The sequence below is a fragment of the Arachis hypogaea genome, chromosome 14 (assembly GCF_003086295.3).
Source record: "Arachis hypogaea cultivar Tifrunner chromosome 14, arahy.Tifrunner.gnm2.J5K5, whole genome shotgun sequence".
NCBI classification, from domain to species: Eukaryota; Viridiplantae; Streptophyta; class Magnoliopsida; order Fabales; family Fabaceae; genus Arachis; species Arachis hypogaea.
Genome location: NC_092049.1, coordinates 138616120 through 138642292, shown reverse-complemented (window position 1 = coordinate 138642292; position 26173 = coordinate 138616120). Strand labels below are relative to the sequence as shown.

The 26173-nt window shown below is 30.7% G+C and overlaps 1 protein-coding gene and 1 long non-coding RNA gene across 4 annotated transcripts; both read left to right on the top strand.

Moving 5' to 3' along the window:
* The first annotated feature begins 3110 nt into the window (after window positions 1-3110).
* LOC140178380 (uncharacterized) lies at window positions 3111-5918 on the top strand. 3 transcript variants are annotated; one of them, XR_011871488.1, is made up of 4 exons: window positions 3111-4536; window positions 4697-4818; window positions 4951-5139; window positions 5617-5918. It is a non-coding gene; the product is annotated as an uncharacterized lncRNA (long non-coding RNA). The 3 variants fall into 3 exon arrangements; XR_011871489.1 differs by having other exon boundaries at window positions 3165-3728; XR_011871487.1 differs by lacking the exon at window positions 3111-4536 and having other exon boundaries at window positions 4628-4818.
* A 9301-nt stretch (window positions 5919-15219) lies between these two features.
* Window positions 15220-18799, top strand: LOC112740687 (isoflavone 7-O-methyltransferase). The gene is made up of 3 exons (XM_025789284.2): window positions 15220-15527; window positions 16741-17283; window positions 18288-18799. The coding sequence occupies exons 1-3, from the start codon at window positions 15273-15275 to the stop codon at window positions 18591-18593; spliced, it is 1104 nt and encodes a 367-aa protein (XP_025645069.1). The 5' UTR covers window positions 15220-15272; the 3' UTR covers window positions 18594-18799.
* Window positions 18800-26173: the final 7374 nt, after the last annotated feature.

Genomic DNA, 26173 nt, shown 5'->3' with positions numbered 1-26173 from the left:
AATAATTTATAGATAAAAATATTGAATAATTAGTTTTTATTAGAATAGTTACTAGTTGAAAAATATAAGTGGATTTGAAAATACTAACATGAAAAATCGGTGTGCTAAACTATGAAGGCACAACAATGACAAGCTTAACTCATACCAAATAAAAAAGGAAACATCATAGTTACAATTGCAATCAGTCAATAAGGATAAAACAAGACACATAGGAAATCCTAATTCTCTTAATTTGTTTAAATATGACTGAAACAATCGCCTATTCCTCCTTCTTAAGATAAACGCTTAATGTTTCGTATCTACGTTCTTGATAGCTCGCTCCTAATAGCACACTTGTCTTTTCACCTCAACTGAGCAGTGTATTGCTTTGTGCCGCATCCTTCCTGAAGATGGTATGAGAGGGGTGAGAAACAAAAGTTTCTCAGTAGTTTATCTATATGGTGCCATTGTATCCATCTCCAGCCACTCCGAGTTTTAAAATAAAAACAGTGATAATGCAATGTTGTTCAATTATTATTTTCAAAAGTCCTTGTTAGTCGGAGTGGTGTAACTTTTAGATGCTTCTCATTTACTTATGTTATGACATGTGTGACGCATACAAAATGCCTATAGCGTTAAAACATATAAAGGTAAACTCATAAACCTTGGTATGATGTTCTCATAGGCCATAAAGCAAGACAAAATAAATAATAAATAAGAGAAGAATAGTAACATTGCCATAGATAAGTCAAACAGAATAGATCTAAATAAAATAAAGATCTTAAACAATATCATACATCATACAAAAAGGAACTTTGGAAAAAAGAAGGATCCTTGAATGCAATAATAAACATAATCATAAATATAAAAAAATAAAAGAAGAACAATCATGATCACACTTTTCATTGCACTTTTCATTACTTTTTCTCGTAGTTTTTATGAAAGGTATTGAGCTCAAACTGGTATAAAAGGTGGCTGGGAGTCCCCTTCCCTTATCGAAGGTTCTTATCCCAAACGTTTTGGCGATCACCTTCCTTTACCAAAAGATCATCTCGATCGATCACCTTCCCTTACCGAAGGATCATATCGATATCTTGTCTTTTGGGGTCACCTTCCCTTACCGAAGGATCATTCCCTCAGTTCAATTTATAATCAAGGTTATTTAGACATACACGAGAAAAGAGTTATATCAACAAAGATATCTTATTATATAAAATTGATGGAAGTCTCCTTCCCTTACCGAAGGTTTCCAAAAGTTTTCCGATCACCTTCCCTTACCGAAGGATCATCTCGATTATCTTGTCTTTGGGGTCACCTTCCTTTACCGAAGGATCATTCCCTCAGTTCTTTATGCACATAAGATTTTTACTGTAATGCATAATGCGTATGAAGGGAAGAGACATTATATCATGACATGTAATGCTAACATCTATATATGACATAAAAATTTGTACAAAACCCCTACCTCGAGTGAAGTTCCGCTAGGTATTCCGATGCAAATAGATGCGGTTTGTTAGTGAAGAAAGACTTGTTTCATGGCTAGACTTTGTGTATACTAGAATATTTTGTATAGAAAAAGGGAATAGATTGAAAAAGGAAGGATCAAATAGCTCTTAGGTATATGCAGATTATTTTAGGAGGCATTTAGGTGAAATCTTCAATCTGAATTGTCACTTTGTGAGCTCTATAACATGTTCTACGTTTGGAATTTGAAAATAGCTATTAGAGACAAATTTATAGAGAATTGAATTATATTTAAAACAAATATTAAACAAAGTCAATCGGATAACCACAGCTTGAGATATTTCCGAAATATTGTTAGTATATCAGACTGGCTGATAAGAGCGCGATTTTCTACTATGAACTTGTAACAGATTTATCTACATAATTTAATTTGAATTTGATTTTATACTGAACTTAAGGAATAGAGCTAGTATTCTTATCTTTTCATATAACTAAATATCATTCAAATCTAATAAATGTAGAATTAATTATGACTATATTTTAAAAAGTTGTTTATTGTCGGTTAGAGATTTACTACCACTAGTGTTTTCATATGTTTAATTTTAAATTCAAATCTTAAATCATTACCATTTTAATTAATTAATTAATTATAAAAAAATGACTTGATTCAAAAAGTTGGAATGTTACAGATTCCTTACGGCAGGAAAATATTGAGCCAATTTTAAAACATTAGGAATTTAAATAGGACGACTTAAATGTTAGAAACAACTTTAAAACTTAACTCAAACGTTGAAAACAAAAATAATACTTTACTCAAAATATTACAACGAGTTGAAAATAAATAAAAAATTAAAAATTAAAAAAATCTTCAAATTCCAATTAAAAATTTATTAGATCCCATAAAAATTGCAGTTGAAGTTTCAAATTTTTATTCAATGTACCTTTTAATAATTCATAATCAAATTTCGATGAACCTTCAAATTATTAATTGTTACACTTGTTTAGTGCACAACATACACATGATTTGCTTTGACCGCAACAATTAATATATTGATAATCAAGTAATCAATTAATTTTTATTCTCTTTCTCTCTCAGTTTCTCTGAGTCTCTGGTTAGAAAAAGTTGTATTTATTTAGATGAAAGTATAGAAGAGATGATAAGGTAGAAGAAGAGAGTAAAAGAATGGGAAATTTTGATCTTAGACCTGAACTGAATGTGTGTATTTTCCTACATCTAATACAATTAGAGAGTCAGCTATTTATACAATTAGTATGCATGTAAATATCAATATTCATCAAGTGATTTCCTGGACTGGTAAACCAACTTCTTTCAATTCTGTAACAGAATTCACTACAAAAAAATACCCATTCAGCCACACTTTTTTTAAGCTACATTTGAAAAGCGTAGTCTGAATAGGCTACGCTTTTCTCAGTGTTACCTTTTTATAAGAGAAAAGGAAACACAATTCTGACATCATTTAAAAAGTGTAGCCTTAGGTATTATAGAAATCACTTATAAAACGTAGCCGTATGTTGATATTTATGGGTTCACTTTTTGTATTAAAGAGAGCGCTTTTAAAGGGTAGCCTATTTATTAAATTTTAGGTGCACTTTAAAAGTGATGCCTAATGTATCTAAAGGCAAAAGCTTGGTAATTTTTTTTCCTCAGTTTCCAAAAGCAAACTCACACACTTAGTGAAATTTTTGTCCCTTCAAAACTCACACTTAGTAGCCAAACCCTCTCACCATCAAAGAAGAAACCCTCTCGCTGCACACTCACTAGTGACCACTCACCGTCGCTCCTCTTCACCCTCCTCCTTGTCGCTGCGCCGCCCTCACCATTGTCATCTTTGCGCTTCTCACCGTCCTTCCCCTTTCAATTCGATCGTCCTTCCCCTTCTCACCTTCGCTCACCATCACTCACCACTCACCACTCACCACTCACCGCACCGCTCCTCATCTTGTTCACCTTCGCTCACCACTCAATGTCGCCGCTCCTCATCTTCTTCATCGTCGCTCACCACTCACCGAGACATTGAAGTTCTTCTCTTTCTCAAAGAAAAACCCTAGCCGCTGCTCTTCTTCAACCTGTGTCGCCGCCGTCGAATCTGGTCTAGCCGCCATCCCCACTCCCACTGCTCCAGCACCGTCGCAGCTTGTTTATCATCGGGTTGCTTCGCCTCTGTTCCACAGCCGTTGTCTATTCCATTTTTGTCGCCTGTGCCCCACTGCTCCCTCTCCCTCATCTCGATTTGAGTTCTGGCCTGCATCTGAGTTCGAATTCCGTCTGTTATTGTTTTTTTCTTGTTTTTATTTTGTTATTGTGATTTAATTGTTGGTGTTGTTGCCGTGTAACTTTTAATTGTTCCTGTTGGTATTGTGAATCTGAATAACAAGAATGATGACATATTGATTCTAAATCTAAATAGTATTGATTAAGAGAAAAGGAATAATTAGAGGACATGTACTGAAAATTTTATGTTAAATCTGAATAGTATTGATTCTTTCTTCCTTGTTAGAATTTGCTTTATGATTTTACATTTTGCTTTATGATTTTGCATATTGCTTCATCAGGGTTTGTTGATTTTGTTATATTTTGCTGATTGAATTCATATAATTGCCATAGTTTCCCCTTGGCTAGTCCAGGGCTTAAGATTTTACACTCTAAATTTAGCTAGTTAGACCTTAACATAAATTCAAATTCTGTTAAAATATTCTAAATTATTATTTGCACATAGTTTAATTACAGTGGTCTTGAGATTTAATTTTGATTCTTGCCCTCATTCATTCTCCTGTGTGTTCTTTCAAGACTTATGGTAATTTCAATTTTTCATTCATTGATTAATTGATTGTTGATTAGCCGCTCTTACTGCTGTTTGTGATTATTCATTGTAAATATGCTACTGTCCTACTGTTCTTTGTGATTTTGTGGCTTAATTGTGAATAGATTGTGCTGTTTGTGATTAATTATTTCATCCTATATTATTGTTTGTTAACTGGTTTTAATTTTGTTCCTGGGATTTGAGTTTCTTCTCCAAACTCACCGGTTGCCTTCTCTGCCTCTCTCTTGGTCCAGAGATTCTGTCTCCACAGGTTTTTTATTACTATTTTATTTTAATTAACGAGATTGAGGTGGATGTAATATAATTGCTTGAGGTGCATGATATATTTGATTAATGTGAATGAAGAATACTAGGTTGAGTTGAATTGAATTAAATCATGGATAAGAGCATGTTAGCTGGTTTGGTGACAGACCGCTCTACTGGTTTAAACCCTTCCCTGTTGTCAAAGTTGGAGAACGGAGCTTTGGGTCAGGCTTGGTTATGGATGACACACTTGCTGAGAAGAAAAGAGAGCTTTACCAGGCAGTGGAAGGTATCCCATTTCAACAATATTCGATCTACTTTTTCTTTTTCTTTTTCATTATATGCTTTTGGCATTGTTTAACAAAGCAGAAGGTGTATTTGATATGTTTGAAATCAATTGCAATAAAAAATATGTTTCAAGGAATCAACAAGGGGATTTTTAGACTCCCATCTGCCAAGAAATTTGAAATTGAGAGTTTGAACTTGAGGGCCTTGAATGCCATATGGGTTTCACCTCTCTCTGGCAAACAAGTCCCAAAGCTGAACCCTTTTCACTCTTCTCACTTCTTCAGCTACGGAAATGGTAGAATACGTACGTTTCCTTCACAAGGTACAATCTTCACTAATTTCACCTTCTATTTTTACTATCACTAACAATGTGCTGCTCTTTTTCTTTGCTATTTGGCCTATGTTTTCTGTTGTTATGTTATGTTCTGTTTAACTTCGAATCTTTATGCTTAAATTTGGGTGCTTTTTCGACTCGATGAACTTGGGGAAGAGATAGTGAAAGGGGTTTCTTTTTCAGTTCGGGGAAGAATTAAGTCATACTTTTATTGGATTAAAGTTGAATCCTTTGCGTGTTTATATCTGAATATTGTGGCCTTCCTAATTCTTCATTATGTATGTTTATATAGGAAGTTTGTCTATATTCTGCTGAAGCCTTCCTAATTCTTCATACTTTTATTGGATTAAAGTTGAATCCTTTGCGTGTTTATATCTGAATATTGTGGCCTTCCTAATTCTTCATTATATCTTTGCGAATGTCATTATAAATATTTTTTAATTATTTTTTTATATAATTATGTAGGATAATATTGAGGATGATAATGAAGATTAAGCTGATTATTATTGTGGTTTATTGGCTAAGATAGAATAGTGTTGGGAATGGATACATGTATGCATGGTTGACTAATGACTTTTATTGGAAGATACTTATGTAGGATATAATATTTTAGTTTTTGGTAGAGTATTAGTAGTAAATTCTAAGTGGTATCCTTCTTATTTTGATATGGTTATGCTTACTTTAGTGTGGGATGTATGAAAATTCAAAATTAACTTCATTCTAGTACTTTTGGATCATTATTATAAATATATTTTAGTTACAGATAATTTTTATTATTTTAAAAAATTATTTAGTATAATTACATATTTATTTTTATTTTATAATATTTAACTCATTTAATTAAAAATACAGAATTATTATATATGTAATCATATTACTAAATATTATGTTGTATTACTAATTATTAGAATATATATATATATATATATAAAATAAAAAAAATAATAAGGGACCTAAGGCTACACTTATATACAGTAGCTATAGTATACAAAAAAAAAACGAGAGACCTAAGGCTACACTTATAAAAAGTAGCTATGGTATACAATGTGGCTACGCTTTACAGGTGATGCAGAAGCGTTGAAAAGCGTAGCCTATTCTGGCAAAAATGGAAGCTGAAAAGCGTAGCCTTTGGTCCTGGACAGCATCACTTGAAAAGCGTACCCTATTCCCAAACACCAAAAGCGTAGCCCTTGGTGCAGAAAAGCGTAGCCTTTGAGAATAGCCAACGGCCGAATAGGAATCACCCCAAAAAGCGTAGCCGTAGCCCAAAAAGCGTAGCCGTAGTCTAAGACATCATTTTTTTTCACTTTTGGCTACACTTTTCAAGTGTACCTGAATGGGTGTTTTTCTTGTAGTGATTGGGTAAGTTTGGTGTTGCTGCACTACTACTCCTCTCTACAATTTATTTTATTTTGGACAAATCATTAAGGAAAAATAAATTAATTTTCTAAATTGACAATAATGTATTCAAGTTGTATACACTTACGTTAATTATTAATATATGGTTCAATTATTCTGTTGGTTCTTATAGTTTTATCAATTTTGTAATTAAGTATATCTATATTTTTTTTAATTGGATCCTGATAGTGTACATTTCCGTCGACTAGAAATTTGATCTCAAAATAAGATTGGCGTTGTAAGTATAGTTCCTAGCCAACAAGTAATGCTCAAATCAAATATTCCAATTCAAAAAAAAATATAACCGAGAGTAATCAAATCTCGGATCGTTCTCCTTAGGATGCAATTGGAAGTGTTTCTCTTTCGGTTGTTAAGGGGACAAAAGGGGATTTTGGATTAAAGAACTAAGTAATAAAAGAACTAAGGAATGATCAAAATTGTAATTAATGCAAGTAAAAAGAAAACAAGATCAGAACTAGTGAAAATGCTAGAAATAATGCAATAAAAGGGGCCTTGACTTGGGAATGAGGATCTAAGGAATCCTATCATCGCCATAACCACAACTATGGTAATTATGATGGGTCAATCTCGCCTAGTCAACCCCAACCATCGAGGAGTAAGTCAAGCAAGCATAATTGACCTTAATCCATAAGTCCTAACCAACTTACCAAACTAGTTGATAAAAGGCTAGCGTCAATGGAAACAAGAGTCAACTAACTACCCAAGAATTACCACTAAATGTCGAACATTATGACTCTAGTATCCTAGGAACTCAAACCACAAGCTAAGGTGGAAAATCTACTCAAAATCTAGAGTTGGCATTTTCACAAACACCTTGTGTGCATAAAAGTAAAACATAGAAAATTGTAAGGAAAAATAACAAACTATAACCAACTATCAACAAAACCAAACATAAACAAGCAATCAAACATAAAGGAAGCATAAAACATAAAATGCATTGATCAAAACTTCAAGAAACACAAAATTGCAAATATGAACAAAGTAACTTGAACCAAAAGAAATTGAAGATAAAGACAATGTAATTAAAGAGGAATTAAAGAGTACTTACAATTAAAGATCATCAAAATCCAAAATTAAGCTTGCTATAAACTGCTACATGAAACCTACATAAACCCTAGGAGAGCTCTCTACTCTACACTACTCCTACTCCTAATTAACTATGCTAAGCAAAAATGTAAAATGTGGCCTTCTACTCTCATGCCTTCATATGGCTTCAATCCCCCTTGATATAGCACTTTCCTTTCAGCATTGGAGCTTCCAAAATTGGGCCAAAGGCCCTCAAAATCGCGCAGCACGCGTTTCTTTAATGAAATCACGTGCAGGGACCTGTGCAGACGCACAGAGGTGTGCGTCCGCACACTCGGCTGAAAGTTGACCTATGCGTACACACAGGTACTTGTATGCACGCACACATGGAAATTCTCGCTTGTGCGTACGCACGTAGGGCTGTGCGCACGCACACTTCGCTGTGTGTGCTTTTCTTTGTTTTCTTCATGTTTTCTCCCTTGTACATACTTTCTTTCACTTTTGGCCATCCATTCTTGCCTCTAAGGCCTGAAATCACTCACAAACCATATCACGGCATCGAATGACATAAAAGTGGAATTAAAATCACTAATCTAAGCAGTAAAACGCATGTTTTTATATTTAGAATCAAATTAGGGATCAAACACAAAAGTATGCTATTTTGGTGCTTAAATATGAGTTCATATGCTAGAATCCATTCAAATCAAGCCAAAATATATCGGAAAATATGGACTCATCAGATCCTTATGTTATTTTTAATTTTATAATTAGATCCTTTCTAATATAAAAATATTAGAATTAACTGAATATTTTTTTGTAAACTAAAAATATTTATAATTAAAAATTTAATTAGGCATTTGACTCCATGTATTATGAAAAAATCTTTTATTAATTTTAATATTTAAATATAAAAATAACTTAATAATTATAAAATTAGAAACAGTATAAAAATCTAATTAAAAAAATAAAAATTTAATTAAAAATTTAATAAAATTATAAAAACCAACCAAATAATTAAAACTTAATATAATTACTAAAATTGAACCAGTAATTGACAAATATATTTTTTGGCCACTACTTCAACCTGTGGATCAGCATGGGAAACTTTGTCACAGTAGTTGTAAGACTCAGAATTTTCGAAAAATCTTATTGTAAACTAATTTCAATTTATTTATTCATTAAAGATTTTAATTTCAAAAATTATTTTATTAAATCTAACTAAATCAAGTTTTGATAATTAAATTAAAAATTTTATCTAATTTTATAATTATTGAGTAATTCTCACATTTAAATTATAAAGTTTAGGAATCATAAAATAATAAAAATTTACATTATTTGATTTAAATAATTGTGATTTTAGAAATTAATACTTTAATTTTTATGAATAAAGAAAATTAATTATATTATCTATAGTTATTAAATTAGAATTATTTATTTAAGAATAATTTATAAAATGATAATTAAATAGTATTTTTAATAAATATTAGTGTTGGATTAAAATAGGTTTTTAATTATCCTATTACACTTAATTTTATAAAATTGTTATATTACTCATATGAATTTTATCCTAACTCAAAATCTCCAAATAAAACCCTAATTTTAATTAAATTAAACTATAATCCCCTCCTAATCTAACCTAACTACCGCCACTTCCTAACTCAAACTCCGCTCCATCCCCTCAGAAGAAAGAAAGAAAGAAAGAAAGAAAGAAAGAAAGAAGAAAATAGGGAAGGGGAAAATCACAAAGGGAGGAAGAGAGCGCTGGAGAGGAGCCGCCGCCGCACTACTGCCCCGCTGCTCAGGACTGTGTCCCGCTCGCTGTCGCGCCGTGCTCAGTGTCGTCCTCGCCGTCGCAGTCGTGTCGTCGTCACGCACAAGAGGAGGAGAAGGGGAGCGATGGGGAGAAGAGGAAGGGATGACGCCGTGACTGGACTCGCCGCCGTTGCGTCGCAGGAGCTTCCAGTTTCGTTGCCGCCGTTCGCGCTGTCACCTCCAGCCCGCGCCGTCGCAGTTTGCGGAGAGAGAGAGAGAGAGAGAGAGAGAGAGAGAGAGAGAGAGAGAGAGAGAGAGAGAGAGAGAGAGCTCGAGAGGAGAGGAGAGATAGGGGAGACCCGTACTCAGCCACCGCAGCGCCTCTGCCGTCGAAAAACTCCGCTGCCGCCACAGAGATTCACCATCGGTAAGGGTTTTTGAGTTTGGTTTACCTTCGTTTGAGATTCCGAAAACCTTATTGTCTCTGCGTGTTGGTTTCAGTCACCGTCGAAGAAGCTTCAGCCGCCACCATCAATTGTCACTGGGGAACAGCCGCCGTGCCTCTGGTTGCCGGAATCACGGACTGGAGAGAAGGGGGTTGCCTCTCCTATTGCTGCTATTCGTTCTTTTATCGTAAGCGGTCTCTATTTCCCGTCCCATTGAATTCATTTCTATTTTTGATTCCATTGAGTTCGAATTCTCTATTTTGCTGTAACCATGGTCACTGTTGTTGAAATTACTGATGCCGCTCTCGGTGCTGATTGGATTAACCATCATAGCTATTCTGCATCACCTTCACTTTCCATTATTTCTGTTAGGTTCCGTTCTTGCCGGTGATGGCCGTTGTGTTTGCACTAGCTCCAACTTTTATTTCTCTCTTGATTCGGTGAGTTTTTCTTGTTTTGAAACTCTCGCTGTTAGCAATTCGTTATAATTTATTGAGAATTTTGCGACGTTAACGTTTTAGGGTTGAGTTACTATTGTGTACGGTGCTTCTATGGCTGTCACTACTACGGAAAATGGTCGGATTCGATGTCGTTGAATTTGGGCCAAGAGAAAAGGATTTTTAGTCGATTTTGGCTTTGTGGGTTTCGATTAATTGAGGTAGGGATTTTTCTTAAAATCTATTTTACATTACAGAGTTGTGATAAATAGATATTAATGCAAAAAAAAGTTATACTTTTGTGATTATATTTGTCTTATGGATGTGATAGTTTGTTAGACTGGATTATTGGGTGCTTGATTGCGTGAGTGGTGTATGGTTGTTGATAAAAAACCGGTTTGAAATGTTATTTACTTAATTATTATGAAAAGTGGATTTTCTTATTTTTGGAGTTTACTTGGTAATATAAATGAATCGATTTTGGAAATAATTTGAGATATGAAAATAAATTGATTCTGGAAGCGGTTTGATTTTGAGTTAGTCTGATTTTGTAAATGATTTAATATATATTTGAGCTGGTTTGATTTTAAAAAGAGTTTTATTACTGGAATTGGTTCGATTTGAAAATAATTTTATTTTGGAACTAGTTGAATTTTGGAAAATAATTGAGATTTGGAGATGGTTGAGAAAAGGTTTGAGAAATGTTTGAATGGGACCCGAAAAGAGTGGCAGTGTCTGAGTTTTAGAGATGCTGCCAAAATTTTATAAAATTGGAAGTTTCGCTTAAATTATTATCTGAAAAGATTTGGTTTTAAACATTACATGTTTTAAGATTGATTTATTTATCAAAGAATGAATTTTGTTTTGAATTGGGATTATTAATGAACGGAATGGGAAGAAGGATGATGAGGATTGACTTTGAAATATGATTTTCGAATGAATTTGAAAATGAGATATGGATTGACGAATGATGATGATATTGAGAATGACTTAGATGTCGATGAATGTTGAATGAATTATCCATATGGCTTATAAATTTGAATTATCTGAGACACGAGTTTCCTGGGTAAAGTACCGTGGCTTGCCACCATGTGTACCAGGTTGAAACTCGATACTCTGTTGACCCTATGATGTAAGGGTAACCGGGCACTATAAATTCCCAGGAATAGTATCCCCATTGAACGATTTGATATATATATATATATATATATATATATATATGAGAAAAAGATATGCATAGACTCGTGGGGATGCACGTCGGAGGACAGTCTAAGGTTTTCGGACTTGTCGGGTTGGCTGGATAACCGACAGATAAGCTCATTAGCCATAGGACAGGCATGCATCATATGCATTTATATGTTTTGCTTAGGTTTGAACTTGTTTTGGTTTGTCTAATTGTTAAACTGTTCTGAACTGCTACCTGAACTATTGCTGTAACTGCTACCTAAACCTGTGCTTTCCTTGTCTGTCTTGCCTATTTTTGTCCTAGTGTGCTACATCTGAGAATGAACTTTGGAACTGAATTGATGATTGTGTTGATTGATTGCGTGGTTGGTTTTTGATTTCTAAAAGATTATACATTGGTTTCTTTGAAAAGGTTTTGAGCGATTAGCTATTGGTTTTTAAAAGGATTCATAAGGCAATGATAATCATTGAACTTGAAAATAGTTTTCTTATTAAATACCTTCTTATGACAATTCTGAAACTCCGTGGTGAGACCGTGTGGTTAGGTTCTCACTCCCTACAGTTTTACCTTTTTAGGAATCGGATGAAAGAGCATTATGAAGAGTTATACTGCGTTTTGGTTTATATGATGTTGTATTAATTAGATCATTTTTCTTCGCTCGTCTTTGTTATTACAACTTTTGTAAGAGGGATAGGAGTTGTGTGTTTTGTATGTTTATTAAATTATTAGCTATTATGTAAGAAGTCTTGTATATAAATCTATGCCTGTTTTTTTTTTTTTAGTTAAAGTATTTATTTCCGGTTTAAAAAGAAATCGGCGATGCGGTGTCGAGTCAAAGGCTCCTATTTTAATATTAAGTATATAAAGTCATCGTAATACTTTTTTCTATCAGAGTAGCACAGTCGAAAGCGTGACATTCTAGTAGTGAGAGTGTTACAGTAGTCTCAAGAGACGGATACAAAAGTTGAGAATAATAAACGTGACTAATTGTGCCACGGTTGTAAGGTCTCACATCGGTTGGGGAGGGGAACGAAACATGTCTTATAAAGGTGTGGAACCTCTCCCTAGCATGACGCGTTTTGACAAGTGAATGTGAGGGATTTCGGTTATCATTCCTATTGTCAAAGACAAAATTGTGAGTTCTTATGTGTCAAAACGAATAATATTGTACTAATAGGTGATTTGGAGAAAGGAAAGCAAAGAGAATAGTTGATTACTTAATTATCAATATATTAATTGTTGCGGTCAAAGCAAATCATGTAAATTGTACACTAGACAAGTATAACAATTAATAATTCGACATCTGATTATAAGTTATTAAAAAGAAAATTGAATAAAAATTTAAAATTTAAAGTGTTATTCTTACGAAATCTAATGAATTTTTAATTAATATTTAAAGATTTTTTTATTTTTTATTTTTTTTATTTTTAATTCGTTGTAGTATTTTATATTGTGAAAAGGTCCTATTTAAATATGTTAAAAATATTTTTTTTTATAATAATTTTTGTTTAAAAAATATAATTTATTTATTTAGTCATATATTAAATAGAAATAATATTTTTATAATATATAAAAATCAAATCTTATACTTTATTATTCAATAATTAAAATAAAATATTTTTACATTATGATAATCATAAAATTTTTATTAGAGCACCTAATTTAAATGTAGAACGTTGAATGATTTATCAATTATCATGTATATATGTAGTATAAAAATTTGATGGCAAAGTATCACGTGTTTATATTTTATAAAAGCTTGATTAGAAAAGTTTAACCTATAAAAATTTAATAAAAAACTTATACAATTCACATTAACATAGAAACTCGCGCATACCCAAACAATAATTAAGATATAAACAGACCGTTCAATTTCATGCAAGGGTTGTTGGATGCTTGAAATAGAGTGTTAGCCAGAATTGTAATTATGTATTATTATATGCGGAGCCGTTATAATAGACTTAGAGACAATTATTAAGTGTTTTTTTTTTTTTAAATTCAAATGCAATCAATTTTATATGAAGTTGATAATTAAGAACAATTAAATAATTTGATTGATTTGATTAAATTTTTATTAAAATTGATTGTATCTAAATTTTTTTTTACTTTTCTAAAAGGGTAAAGTACTAAATTGGTTCCCTAAGTTTGGGCGTAATTCTGTTTTGGTCTTTAAGGTTTAAAGTGTTCTATTTGAATCCAAAATAGTTTCATTTAGCATCAATTTAGTCCCACAGTGAGGTTAAAATTAAATAATTAACAAAATGTCCTACATAACAACAGTACAAGAACAAAATCGATAATCTGGAGAACAAGTACAAGCTCCAGAGACATAAAATCAACCATTGATACATCAATACATTTATTTATTATTTTTTTATAATATAAATAAAATATTTTCTATAAAACTAAAGAAAATGATAAATAAATGTATTGATGCATCAATGGTTGATTTTGTGCCTTTGGAGCTTGTACTTGTTCTCAGATTATCGATTTTGTTCTTGAACTGTTGTTATGTAGGACATTTTGTTAATTATTTAATTTTGACCTTACTGTGGGACTAAATTAATGCTAAATAAAATTTTTTTGGATTCAACTAGAACACTTTAAACCTTAAGGACCAAAATAGAATTACGCTTAAACCTAGGGACCAATTTAATACTTTACCCTTTCTAAAATTATATATAAGTTTAATTGATAATGTTACGTATACACTAAAATTAATTACTAAAATTAATTATTAATATAAAATATATATTAAAATATAAATATTCATTAAAAATAAATTAAATCTTATATATATTTATATATAAATACGTTAATATTGACCTATAACTACTCTCTTAATTGTTAGTGCAATAATCCAATATTGAGTAGTCACAAATTGGCTTAATTTATTCATAGAAAAAGCAATGTCAAGTAGTCTAATGGTCAACATATATATTGTAATTAATTCCCCCATAATTGTACGATACAAAAGCTGATCATATATAGAAGGAAACAAAAAATCACTTATCTTTTAGATCAACAACCGAGCATCATAAACTTATAATGGTGCTGCAAATATTTTAAGAATTTACTTAGATAAAGATGTCAAAAATATTTTTTTTAAAAAAAATTAAAATTTAATACATATAAATAATTAAACTGTATTATTTTTATTAAAATTAGACGAAACAAATTAGTTTAGACAAAAATTAATAAATTAAATTTTGAACCGATTTAAATTAATATTTTTTATAAAAAATAACTACAATATTTTTATTAGAAAAAAAAACTAAAATATCCCTAATATATATATATATATATATATATATTGAAAATTCTAAATCCTAACCTAAGACGACAAAGAAGAAAAGAGTTAGAATTTAAGATTCTCAAAATTAATATATATAATAAGAGTATTTTAGTCATTTTTTATACTAGGAGTATTGTAGTCATTTTTTATAAAAAAAAAAATAATTTAGACCGATTTAAAATTTGATTCACCATTTTTTGGTTAAATTAATTTATTTGCCCTAATTTTACTAAAATTAATACGATTTAATCGATTATATGTGTTAAATTTTAATTATTAAAAACTATTTTAAAAAAAAATGTTTTATACATATTTATCGGAATAGCCTCCAATATTTTAATCTAATATCAGATGCTGTCCAATAAGTTAGCGATTTTAAAATAACTATATCAACCTTAACAATCCATAACGTGGTACACATGGAAAATTTATTAAATTAATCACCTCTTGCATGCAAGATGAAACCTTACACTATAAATTAAACCAATGTGAGTTCAACATGAGCATCAACCACAAAGATAAAAAGGACCAGCAGAATCAAAACTGTTCACAAAAGAGTTATGACTTCAATCAATGGCCGCAGCGCAAGCGAGAGCTTCAAAGCTCAAGCACTTGTTTATAGGCACATGTTTAGCATCCTAGACTCCATGTGTCTCAAGTGGATCATTGACTCTCGCATACCAAACATAATCCACGACCATGGAAAACCTATTACTCTTTTAGAATTGGTCTCCGTTCTCAAAATTCCATCAACTAAAGTTGAGCGCATTCATGTTTTCATGCGCTACATGGCGTATATTGGATACTTTGATATAGTAAGATTCTATAATTCAGATCACTTTACCTCTTTTCTCTTTAATATATTAAAAGGAAGTTTTATCTTAAATTATTTAGGATTATTAGGTGTAATATAATAAATTTGTGTAATAAATAATTTCATAACATAATAAAAAAATATGTATGACCAAAAATCTTGAAATTTTATCTTTGTTCCTTCATTCTTTTTAGTGACAAAAAATATCAATCATAAAACAAAAATAAATATATGAATAATTTACGTTTTAAAAAAAAAAACCATAATACAAAACAAAATTCTTGTGTAAAGGCATGTTAATTCTTACAGTCAAGCAATTCAATTTTTTTTCATTTACATGCATATTTGTAATATCAGTCTTATTTTTTATAAACTAATTATTTGCATATTATAGTCCGGTAAGGTTTATAATGTCTATGATTATGATCGCTATAGTAATTATACAAAGAATTTAATTTTAATGGTCTAAAGTAGTTTTACATATGCATCTAATTATATAATGTTACATCAGCAACAATAACTACCTTTTACATTGACCGCGTGTATAATCATCCCAAAAAACGAATATAATTACACGACTGTGTAAAACGTTTTATACTGTTAGTGCATCAAAATTAAATTCTTATATAAATACCTTAAACATTAAGGTCATACTTCTTTTGCATTTTGATATTATTTTTCTTTTAATTTTTAAATTAAAATATAGTTATTAAATAATAATAATAAAATATTACTTTAATTTTAATATTTTTAAAAGAGGAATGTTAAGGGTCAGCAACTTTTGTGATTTGTAACCATCAAATAGCCATTAATGATAATTTTAAGGAAAAGTATATGGAACCAAAATGTGACCAGCTAAAAAGTAAACAAAACCATTTAATTAAAATCACTTTTTGAATAATATGTTTGAAAACCGCTCCTGAGATCACGGAATACAAACCAAAACCCGATTTTTCATGGAACCCAAACACATTTTGGCTGATTTTTGGCTGATGTGCTTTTGGTTCCCTAGTTGTTCTCTAATTTTAATAGTGTGAGATTAGTATAAAATTTCATGCAATGGCTCACTTTTTTTTACTGGTTATATACTGGCCATAATTTAGTAAAGTTGTTGAAACATCAGAGTTACCATATAGCATAAGCACCAGTGCACCATATATCAACCTATATGTAGTTATATTATTAACATTAATATTTATATCTATATCTGTAAGACAAAGGTTAGAATGCATGGCGACAATGATGGCAATAATCAAGAAGAAGAAACGGAAGTATTTGCTCTCACAGCAGCATCAGAACTCTTGATCAAAGGCACTGAAAACCCTTGTATAGCTCCAATGGTGGAGTTTATATTAGATCCAGTTCATTCAAATTTCTTCAATTATCTGAGCAAGTGGCTTTCCGACGAAAATCGCCGTCTATACGAAATCACCTCGGGGACACCTTGGTGGGAGTTTCTTGATAAGAATCCAAGAATCTTGGGTTTGTTCAATGACGCTATGGCCGGTGATTCTCAGATGATAAAGCTGGCACTAAAGGATCATAACATGGCCTTTGAGGGGGTGGAAACAATCGTGGATGTTGGTGGTGGAACTGGAACCACCGCTCAAATTTTCAGTGAGAAATTTCCGGAACTCAAATATATAGTATTTGATCTTCCACAGGTTGTGAAAAATCTGAAGGGATGCAACAATTTGAGCTTTGTCGGTGGAGACATGTTTGAATCCATTCCTAAGGCTGATGCAATTCTACTTAAGGTAAGCATTTAATAGTGGATTATTAGTGTGTTTGTCTTAATTAATTTCAAAATTAGATTATTGAAGCTAATCTTTTTTGTTGCAAAGTATACGTGCCTTCCGTTTACGTTTTTATTTTTAGTGTTTTTGTATTTTTAAGATTTTATAAAAAATAATAAAAATAATAATAAAATATAATTTTATTTTTATCTTTTTTTTATAAATTTTAAAAATGAAAAATATTAAAAATAAAAATACAAACAAAATAGACCTTATATATTCTTAAGAGTTTCAAAAACATATTGTTTTAGATATAATTACCTTTAATAAATTAAAAAATTAGAATATAATCATTTGTAATTTATTAAAATTAATCTCAAAGTAATTAAATTAAAAAAATTTTAAGATTTAAAATTTTTGAATGTTACAACAATTAATAATTTTCAATCATCTTAGTATACACAAAAATTGATTATTAAAATCAATCATTAATATAAAATATAAATTAAAATATAAAATTTATTTTAAAAATAAATTAAATAACATATATATTTATCCTCAAATATACAATGGCTAATTTTATTATTCAGATAGTCATTTTGAATAACTTTAACCCCTGTATATACCAAGGTGAAAGGATGCATGCCATTAATTAATTGAATTTACATATTTAGTTGAAAACTTTTGAAAGCTCCCTACATTTTCTTCTTACACCATGTAAACAATGCTTTGCCACTTCATTTGGTGACATTTGAATAGCTTCAAATGGTTAAATAACTATTCAGAATAGATGGTTATTCTTAAAAAGTTTATATAAATGTAATTTTTATTTTTATTTTTTTACTTTTTATCTAAAAGCAATAATTTATAAAAAAAAATTACACAATTGAATTCAACTTTTTTCTTTTACCAAAATAGCTAGTTGAATAATAAGACACTCAATTTTATTTGTAAACTTAGCCAGCGAAATTGACGACATTACATTATAAAATGGTTGTGATATATATCTTTGTCTTCTTTTGCAGTTAGTCTTACATAATTGGAGTGATGACAATTGCATAAAAATATTGAGAAACTGTAAAGATGCTGTTAAGGTTTCAAGTAAGGATAAAAAAGGTAAAATAATAATTTTAGAGACCGTGATAAATGAAGAACAAGATGAACCTGAAATTACTCGACTCAAATTTCTTATGAACATAAATATGCAAATTACTCACGGAAAAGAGAGAAGTGAAGAAGAATGGAAAAATATCTTTCATAAAGTTGACCTCTATGATTACAAGATATTTCCATTTACTGGATATTTATCACTTATAGAGATCTACCCTTAAAAATGATTTCATGATAGTTTATAATTCTATGAATAAAAATAAATATTATGTAAAAAAATAAAATACGCATTTTATGTAATCGTGTGTATTGTTGTTTAGATAGTATTTTTTATAAATAAAATATTGTAATATAACATGGTAATAAGACTGTGAATTTATTAGTGTTGATGTATGTTATGAATTAATAAATGTTTCGTTTTTTAAATTAATTAAGGTGTTAATAGTATTGTTTTATAAATCCCTTGAATGAGAGTTTCCTAGATAATCAATATCTCCCTCTCATAACCTTTAGCATCAGATTTACATGCACATGCATGCATGTAAGAAGAAATGTCCAGTAAAGGAGTGAACTATCCTTGTCGACACGCTTTAAAGAATTAAGTGGTTTTCGTCTTTTAATCACGAACAAAGCCTTAAAATCGAAATGTCAAAGATAACAATAATATTTTAAGTGGGTGTGCTGAGTTGCTATAGATAGTATTAAAATTAGCAACTATGCTATTACGTGCACTACAAGAAAATAGAATATTTATAACAAAAATTTTATAATAAATTTTAAATTGTTATAAAAAATTATTTTTTTGTAACAAAAATTAATAGTTGTTATTTTTTGATATTTTGTAACAATTTGATTTTTTTTTTATAAATTATATTGACTTTTGTAACGAACTAGTATTTTGTTATAAAATTTTAAAATATTTTGTAAGAAAAGATAAAGTTGTTGTAAAAGTTTAAAATATTTTATAACAAAATATTCATTTGTTTCAAAAATTCTAAATATTTTGTAACAAAAAATTAATTTGTCACAAAATTTAATATTGTTTGTAACAAGTTATTTGTTTGTCAAAAAATATAAGAATTTTGTAATTAAAAAAAATTATTTTAAAATGTTAAAATCTTTAAGATAATTTTTTTTTTATTTTAAAAATTTTATTTTTTAAAATATTATTTGTGTTAATTAATTATTTTTTATAAAAAAATTAAAGATTAAATGATTTATTTTAAAAATGGTATATATGATTTTATATTTTTTATAAAATTAATATATAATTTTACTAATAATTAAGTCTTAAATGTTGTTAAAAATTAAATTTTAAATTAAAAAATTAATTATTAAATATAAATAAAAATAGTTAAAATTTAAAAATAAAAACAAATATAAAAAGTAAAAATTCTAATTCTAACTCTCACCTTTATTTTTCATTTTGCTGTTTGCCGTCCTTGTCCATTTAAATAAAATTTTGAAAAACTCCCTTAAGTATAAAATATAGATCTCTGATTTTTTTTTCTCTCTACTAATCCTAAACCAACCATAACCTAATACTCATCATTAAGCCGGTAAAATTTGCAATTGTTAAAAAATATATAATAAATTATTTATATTGTGATTTATTATAGTTATTCATGGTTTTATTTTCAAAAAATCATTTACCAAAAAGTAATTAAAACAAAGTTACGAGATTTTGAGTTTAAAATTATCACTACAAGAATAAGGCCGATTAGCTACAACAAAAACAGTCGGAAAATCATCACTAATTTGACGCAAAATATAATTTGTGATAGATTAGCTACAGTCTAGCAACCAATGCTTTCCTCGCTAATTACAAGTCGCAGATCAGTGAGGCAAACGCATTAGTCGCTAATTCATCGGAAAAGTTTTTTAGGGACCGAATAGATAGTCGCAAATCCATCACTAAATTAAAAGCTAATTCCATAGAAGAAATAGACTAACAGGTAGTCGCTAATTAGTGTCAAACTCTAGCGCAGTAAACTCATCGCTAAATCGAAGCTAACTTCGTAGACAAAATGGAATGCTTAGTTGACGCTAATTAGTGACGATTTTTTCCGAATCTAACTCGTCGCAAGTTGTTCGCTAATACGATCACAAATCTATCACAATTTGTAGCAAATCTATAGCTAATCTTTAAAAATCCTTAATTAAATTTGTAGAAATTTTGTCGCTAAGCCAAAGCCAATCTAAATGAGAAAGCAAAGTTCCGAAGTAGTCGCTAATTTGCTAAAAAATATATATTTAATTAGTTGCAATACTATCGCAAATGTCATTGCAAATTCCTTTTAAACTAGTAACAAGTCGATAAATATTTCGCACTACAAGAAAAATTGGCTTTTGCTACACTTTTAAAGCGTGCCAAAAATACAAAAAAATAGTGATATCTTTTCACCACGCTTTTAAAGCATGCCAAAAAGTGGATATACAACAACGCTTTTAGAAACGTGCCAATTGAGTTGGTTTTGGCCACGCTTCGAAAGCATGCCAATAGGAGACAGCCACACTTTTGAAGGGAGAAAATAAGAAAATATAAAAAGAATTGATATTTTTATTAATTTACATGAATTATTTACATACTATAATTATAATTTAAAAAATTACCATTCTATAATAAAACTAATAATTTAATTTACATACTGCAAATGTAGTGCCAATAAGCCATAACAACCTCTTTGTTTCAAGTTGAAATATGGAGAAAAATGCCTGACCCATTTTTGGTAAATTTACCGAGAAACCATTGAATGTTGATTACTTCATCAGTTCTGCATATTACAAAAAAGAAACACAAATCAATAGAAAAAAAATTGTCCATACATGAGGTCATAGAACTAGCCAAACTAACCCATGATACAGAATTTCATAAATGGATTCATACAAGATGATCACCAAAAAAGTAGCAAGAAATTCAACCAAAAAAAAAAAGAAATTCATAATCATAAAATCCAACAATAGTCAAAATCAAAAGTACTGCACTACACTACATAACATCATGTGATTTTTGTTTACATGCTTCATCAAGATAAACAACAGAATCAAATAGAAGAAAACAAGATGAGAAAATTATATGAAATTATTATCAAGAGAGAAAAAGAAGTGCAAAACAATTAGTATAAATTAAACAAAAGGCATAAAGTGATGATGATGATATAGAATCTTGAATATGTGTGATATATAAATACATGTGTTGTTTAACTCATTTTCAATTACTAATCAAATTCCTTTGTAATCCGATCATATCTTGTATGTCCTTATTCAATAGAACAATTTTATCACTTAAACATTTAACTTAAATTCTTGTTACTTCTTTACTCCCTACCGCTTAGTCCCGTACAACAAAATGACGAAAGTTAACTTTAAAATAATAAGGAGCAAAGATGAGTTTACATTCTAAATTCAGTGTATATGTCCTTTCTATACACAATTAAGGGTAGTTCACGCCTCACAACTGTTTAAAACATACCTAACATATGTGTATATAACTTTTCTCCAACATCCTAAATACCTACTATCATATTTTTGTTTCCACGAGGAAATAGAAAGAGAAAATTCCATGACTTTGAAATTAGTTCATATACTCAAACCACAAGAGAATAGAATACAGTTTATTATTTTATGGTTAAGTTTTGCACCCGATATAGTGATAAGTTCTAGTAGAAATAAAACTGATGAACTACTCCTAAATTTTAGAATTAAACATATTAATTCCAAATAAAATGATTACTCCATAATTTTGTAAAAATATAATTTGGTAGAGGAATTAATTAAACTATTTAAAATTTTAAAAGATTAATTTATCCTTTTGTTTTATAAGGGACTCATTTGCTTAATATTTTAAAAGAGAGAAATTAAACAATCAATTTTCTTTAATTACTCACTAATTTGTGAAGCAAAAATATAAAAGGGACCGTTTAGGTTCTTACTCTTAAGAAAAATCCTCCATCCATTAGACTAGCAACTTTTAAAACAATTTATCTCACCTCTATAATAGGAGGAACCAATGGTCTTTTCCATTTCAACTCTTTGGTTAAGAAGTCCAATTTCTTCTCTTCATTCCACTCACTGTATGTACCCATTCTCAAGTACACTACAAGAAAAATACCCATTCAGCCACACTTTTTTTAAGCTACATTTGAAAAGCGTAGCCTATTCTATGAATAGGCTACGCTTTTCTCAGTGTTGCCTTTTTTTTAGAGAAAAGGAAACACAATTCTGGTATCATTTAAAAAGTGTAGCCTTAGGTATTATAGAAATCACTTATAAAGCGTAGCCGTATGTTGATATTTATGGGTACACTTTTTGTACCAAAGAAAACGTTTTTTGAGGGTAGCCTATTTACTAAGTTTTGGGTACGCTTTAAAAGTGATGCCTATGATATTCACCAATACTTAAATGAATTTTGTTTTCTTTTTGGAAACCCTCGTTCTTCTCCTCCAAAAACACGCGCCTTGCTCAGCTCCTTCTCTGCTTCACGCCGTTTTCACGCCACCACCACTCGCCATCGCCCTTCTCCTTCGTCTTCACATTTGCTCACCCCCACTCACCGTCGCTCTTATCCTTTGTCTTCTCACCATCGCTCACCACTCACCGCGCCGCTCCTCATCTTCACCTTCGCTCACCACTCACCATCACCACTCCTCATCTTCGTCGCTCACCACTCACCGAGACATTGAAGTTCTTCTCTCTCTCAAAGAAAAACCCTAGCCGCTGTTCTCTTTTTCAAGCTGTGTCACCGCCGCTGAATCTGGTCCAGCCGCCGTCCCCGCTCCTACTGCTCCAGCGCCATCGCAACTTGTCTTTATCATTGCGTTGCGTCGCCTCTGTTCCACTGCCGTTGTTTGTTCCAGTTCCGTCGCCTGTGCTCCACTGCTCCCTCTCCCTCATCTTGATTTGAGTTCTGTCCTTCATCTGAGTACGAATTCCGTTTGTTATTGTTTTTTTCTTGTTTTTATTATGTTATTGTGATTTAATTGTTGGTGTTGTTGCTGTGCAAGAGGACATGTACTGAAAATTATATGTTAGAGGACATAGTTTCTTTGGTTTTGACAAATCTGAGCCGAGCACCTGATTTACAATGTGGGGTTACAAGAATATTCCATTGCACTGCTAAGCCAGTTGAGGTGATAAATGACTTCTTGTTGGACCATTGATTTATTTATCATGTTCATCATTTAATCATTTGTCTATATCCCCTATATAATTTCTTTGACATTCTCAGTTTACAACAGAGAGGGAAATGTAAAAAGAGCTGAGCATATTCTGTAGATCGTGTAATTTAATGTTATCTGCTTGGCCACACAACTAGGCTCCTATCTTTTGATCTGATTATTTGGTCCATGTTCAATTTAAGAACAATAAGCACTCTAAAAGCTATAGGCATTTGGATTATCTGTATATCCTATTTTATGGGTATAAATGACCCCAAAAGGTTTCTTAATCTGCTAGATAGTTGGTATTGATTGCTTGAATCATTTTGTCTTCCCAAAGTTTGTTGCAGTTATTCAAGCTATTTTGTCAGCTGGAAAACAGCTTCAGCAACTTAACAGCTTCAGCTAGGGTTTATCGTCTCTCTTGGATTCCCTTTACTCGCGCTTTTGATTCGCATATCCCCTTTGTCTTCCAATTCAATGGAAATTTGTCCCACAATCAACAACAACAACTGGAGATGATTAAGGTACCTTTCTTTTTTCTCCAAAAGAACAAAAAGAAATTGAACTATTGGAATTAAGTATGATGATGGTTTTTTGAGAATTCGAATAGATGTTAAGGGATGCAAAAGTTTTATAATTGTCCTCTATACTGCAGGTTTTATTAGTAGTAGTGAGCTTCTTACTTCTCAGTTCTCAGCATCATTTAATTTGTTCATGGTGTTTGTTACGGAATTCCTGCTGTTAATCTTTGATTGCAGGAGGTGAGTTTTTCTACAGAAGAAGTTCAATCGGTGGATTTGATTATAAACTCCTATAATTCTCCGTTAGTGGAACAAAATGAAGAAAGAAATCAGCATTTTAAAGATGAAACATTTGAAGTTCAGAATGACCCTATGGAAACTGAAACATCACATTTTTCTGTGAAATTTGATAGTGATAATGAACCATTTGAACATCGAAACCAAGTACTATTACCACCTTTCATGCAATCAGTTGATGAAGTTTGCAGCATAGAGAAGACTGAAGCTTGTCCTGAAGCAGAATTGCTTGAGGAAACTAATTTGCTTTGCACATTGAGAGAGTATTTGACAGAGAGCTTATGTCTGCCTGTTGTGGAAGCACTCCAGGGGACAACAATGCAACAATTTCAAACTCCACAAAATTTCAGGGTGCGGATGCAATTCTCTCCTTTGAAAAGTTCTGCTGCAAATCTCCCCAGACCTCTTCTTCAGGTTCCGGTTTCTATTTGGATTAGTTTTCTCAATTCAATTTTGATCCATCTGCTAATTAATTGGGTTGATTAATACCAGATCATATATCTCGCCATAATCAGTTCAACATATTATTTCATTGTAAAATCGTGTTTAACAGATCATATATGATTAATGTGAATGAAGAACACTAGGTTGAGTTGAATTGAATTGAATCATGGATAAGAGCATGTTAGCTGGTCTGGAATCACTTCCAGAAGCTTATGTATAGGATTTATTGTTGGCAGAATATGTATAGGATTCTTTGACATTGATTTTTTCTATTCTACCATTTTTGAAATGCTTCAAAGTTGGTCTTTGGCATACATTTAATCATCATATAATTTATTTATTATGTCTAATTTGATTTATTTATTATGTCTAATTTGATTTATAAATCATATTTTTGCCTAATTATTCTTTATGGTTTTATCCTAAGCTTAATTAATTGGTTTTATCAGGTTGCATCCAAAAAAAGTTCAGGAGAAGTTCCTTCAAGAGAGGATTAAGGTTGGTGGCAAAGCTGGTGCTCTTGGTGATTCTGTCACTGTCTCCCGTGAGAAGAACAAGAGAGGATTAAGGTTGGTGGCAAAGCTTAATTTTTTCCCCCTTAATTTTTCCTTTTCTATTTCTTACATGCATTTGAAAAGATTTAGGTGCTCTAATTGAATATCTATAGTTTCTGTTTCATGATTTGTTGGTTTGTTTGTGAATATTTGAAATTTGGAATGCTCTGGCTGAGTTGATATTGTTGCTGATTTTGAACCTAAACTTTGGCTTTTGTTGTTGCATTTTCACTTGAAGTTCTGGATATAAGTTCTGGATATATTATAATCAGTTCATATATACAAAATCCACCAATATCATGGTTTTGCAGATTGACGAAGAGCTTCTTCAGGAAGTGGTTAATATGGGATTTGACAAAAATCAATTGGTTGAATCTTTATGCAACAGGATCCAAAATGAAGTCTGTGCCCTTCATTTCAGTCGGAATCAGTTGCGCTCAATGGGAGAAGCCAAGAATTTGCTTCAATATATGTTCAATTCAGTCGTAGATGTTAGGTGCTCTATTTGACATCAATTTGTTTTTTTCTCTTTTATCGGAAGATTAATAACTTTTATTAGAAGATACCTATGTAAGATACAATATTTTGGTTTTTTATAGTTTATTAGTAATAAATTCTAAGTGGTCTAATGTATATTTTAATATGGGTATGTTTAATTTAGTGTGAGATGTATGAATACTCATTTATGATCATCCCAATATTTTTAGTTCATTATAAATATATTTTGTTAAAGGATAATTTTTATTATTTAAAGAATATTGTATGGTATTATGATGTATTTATTTTTATTTTATAATGTTTGACTAATTTAATTAAAAAAAATAAG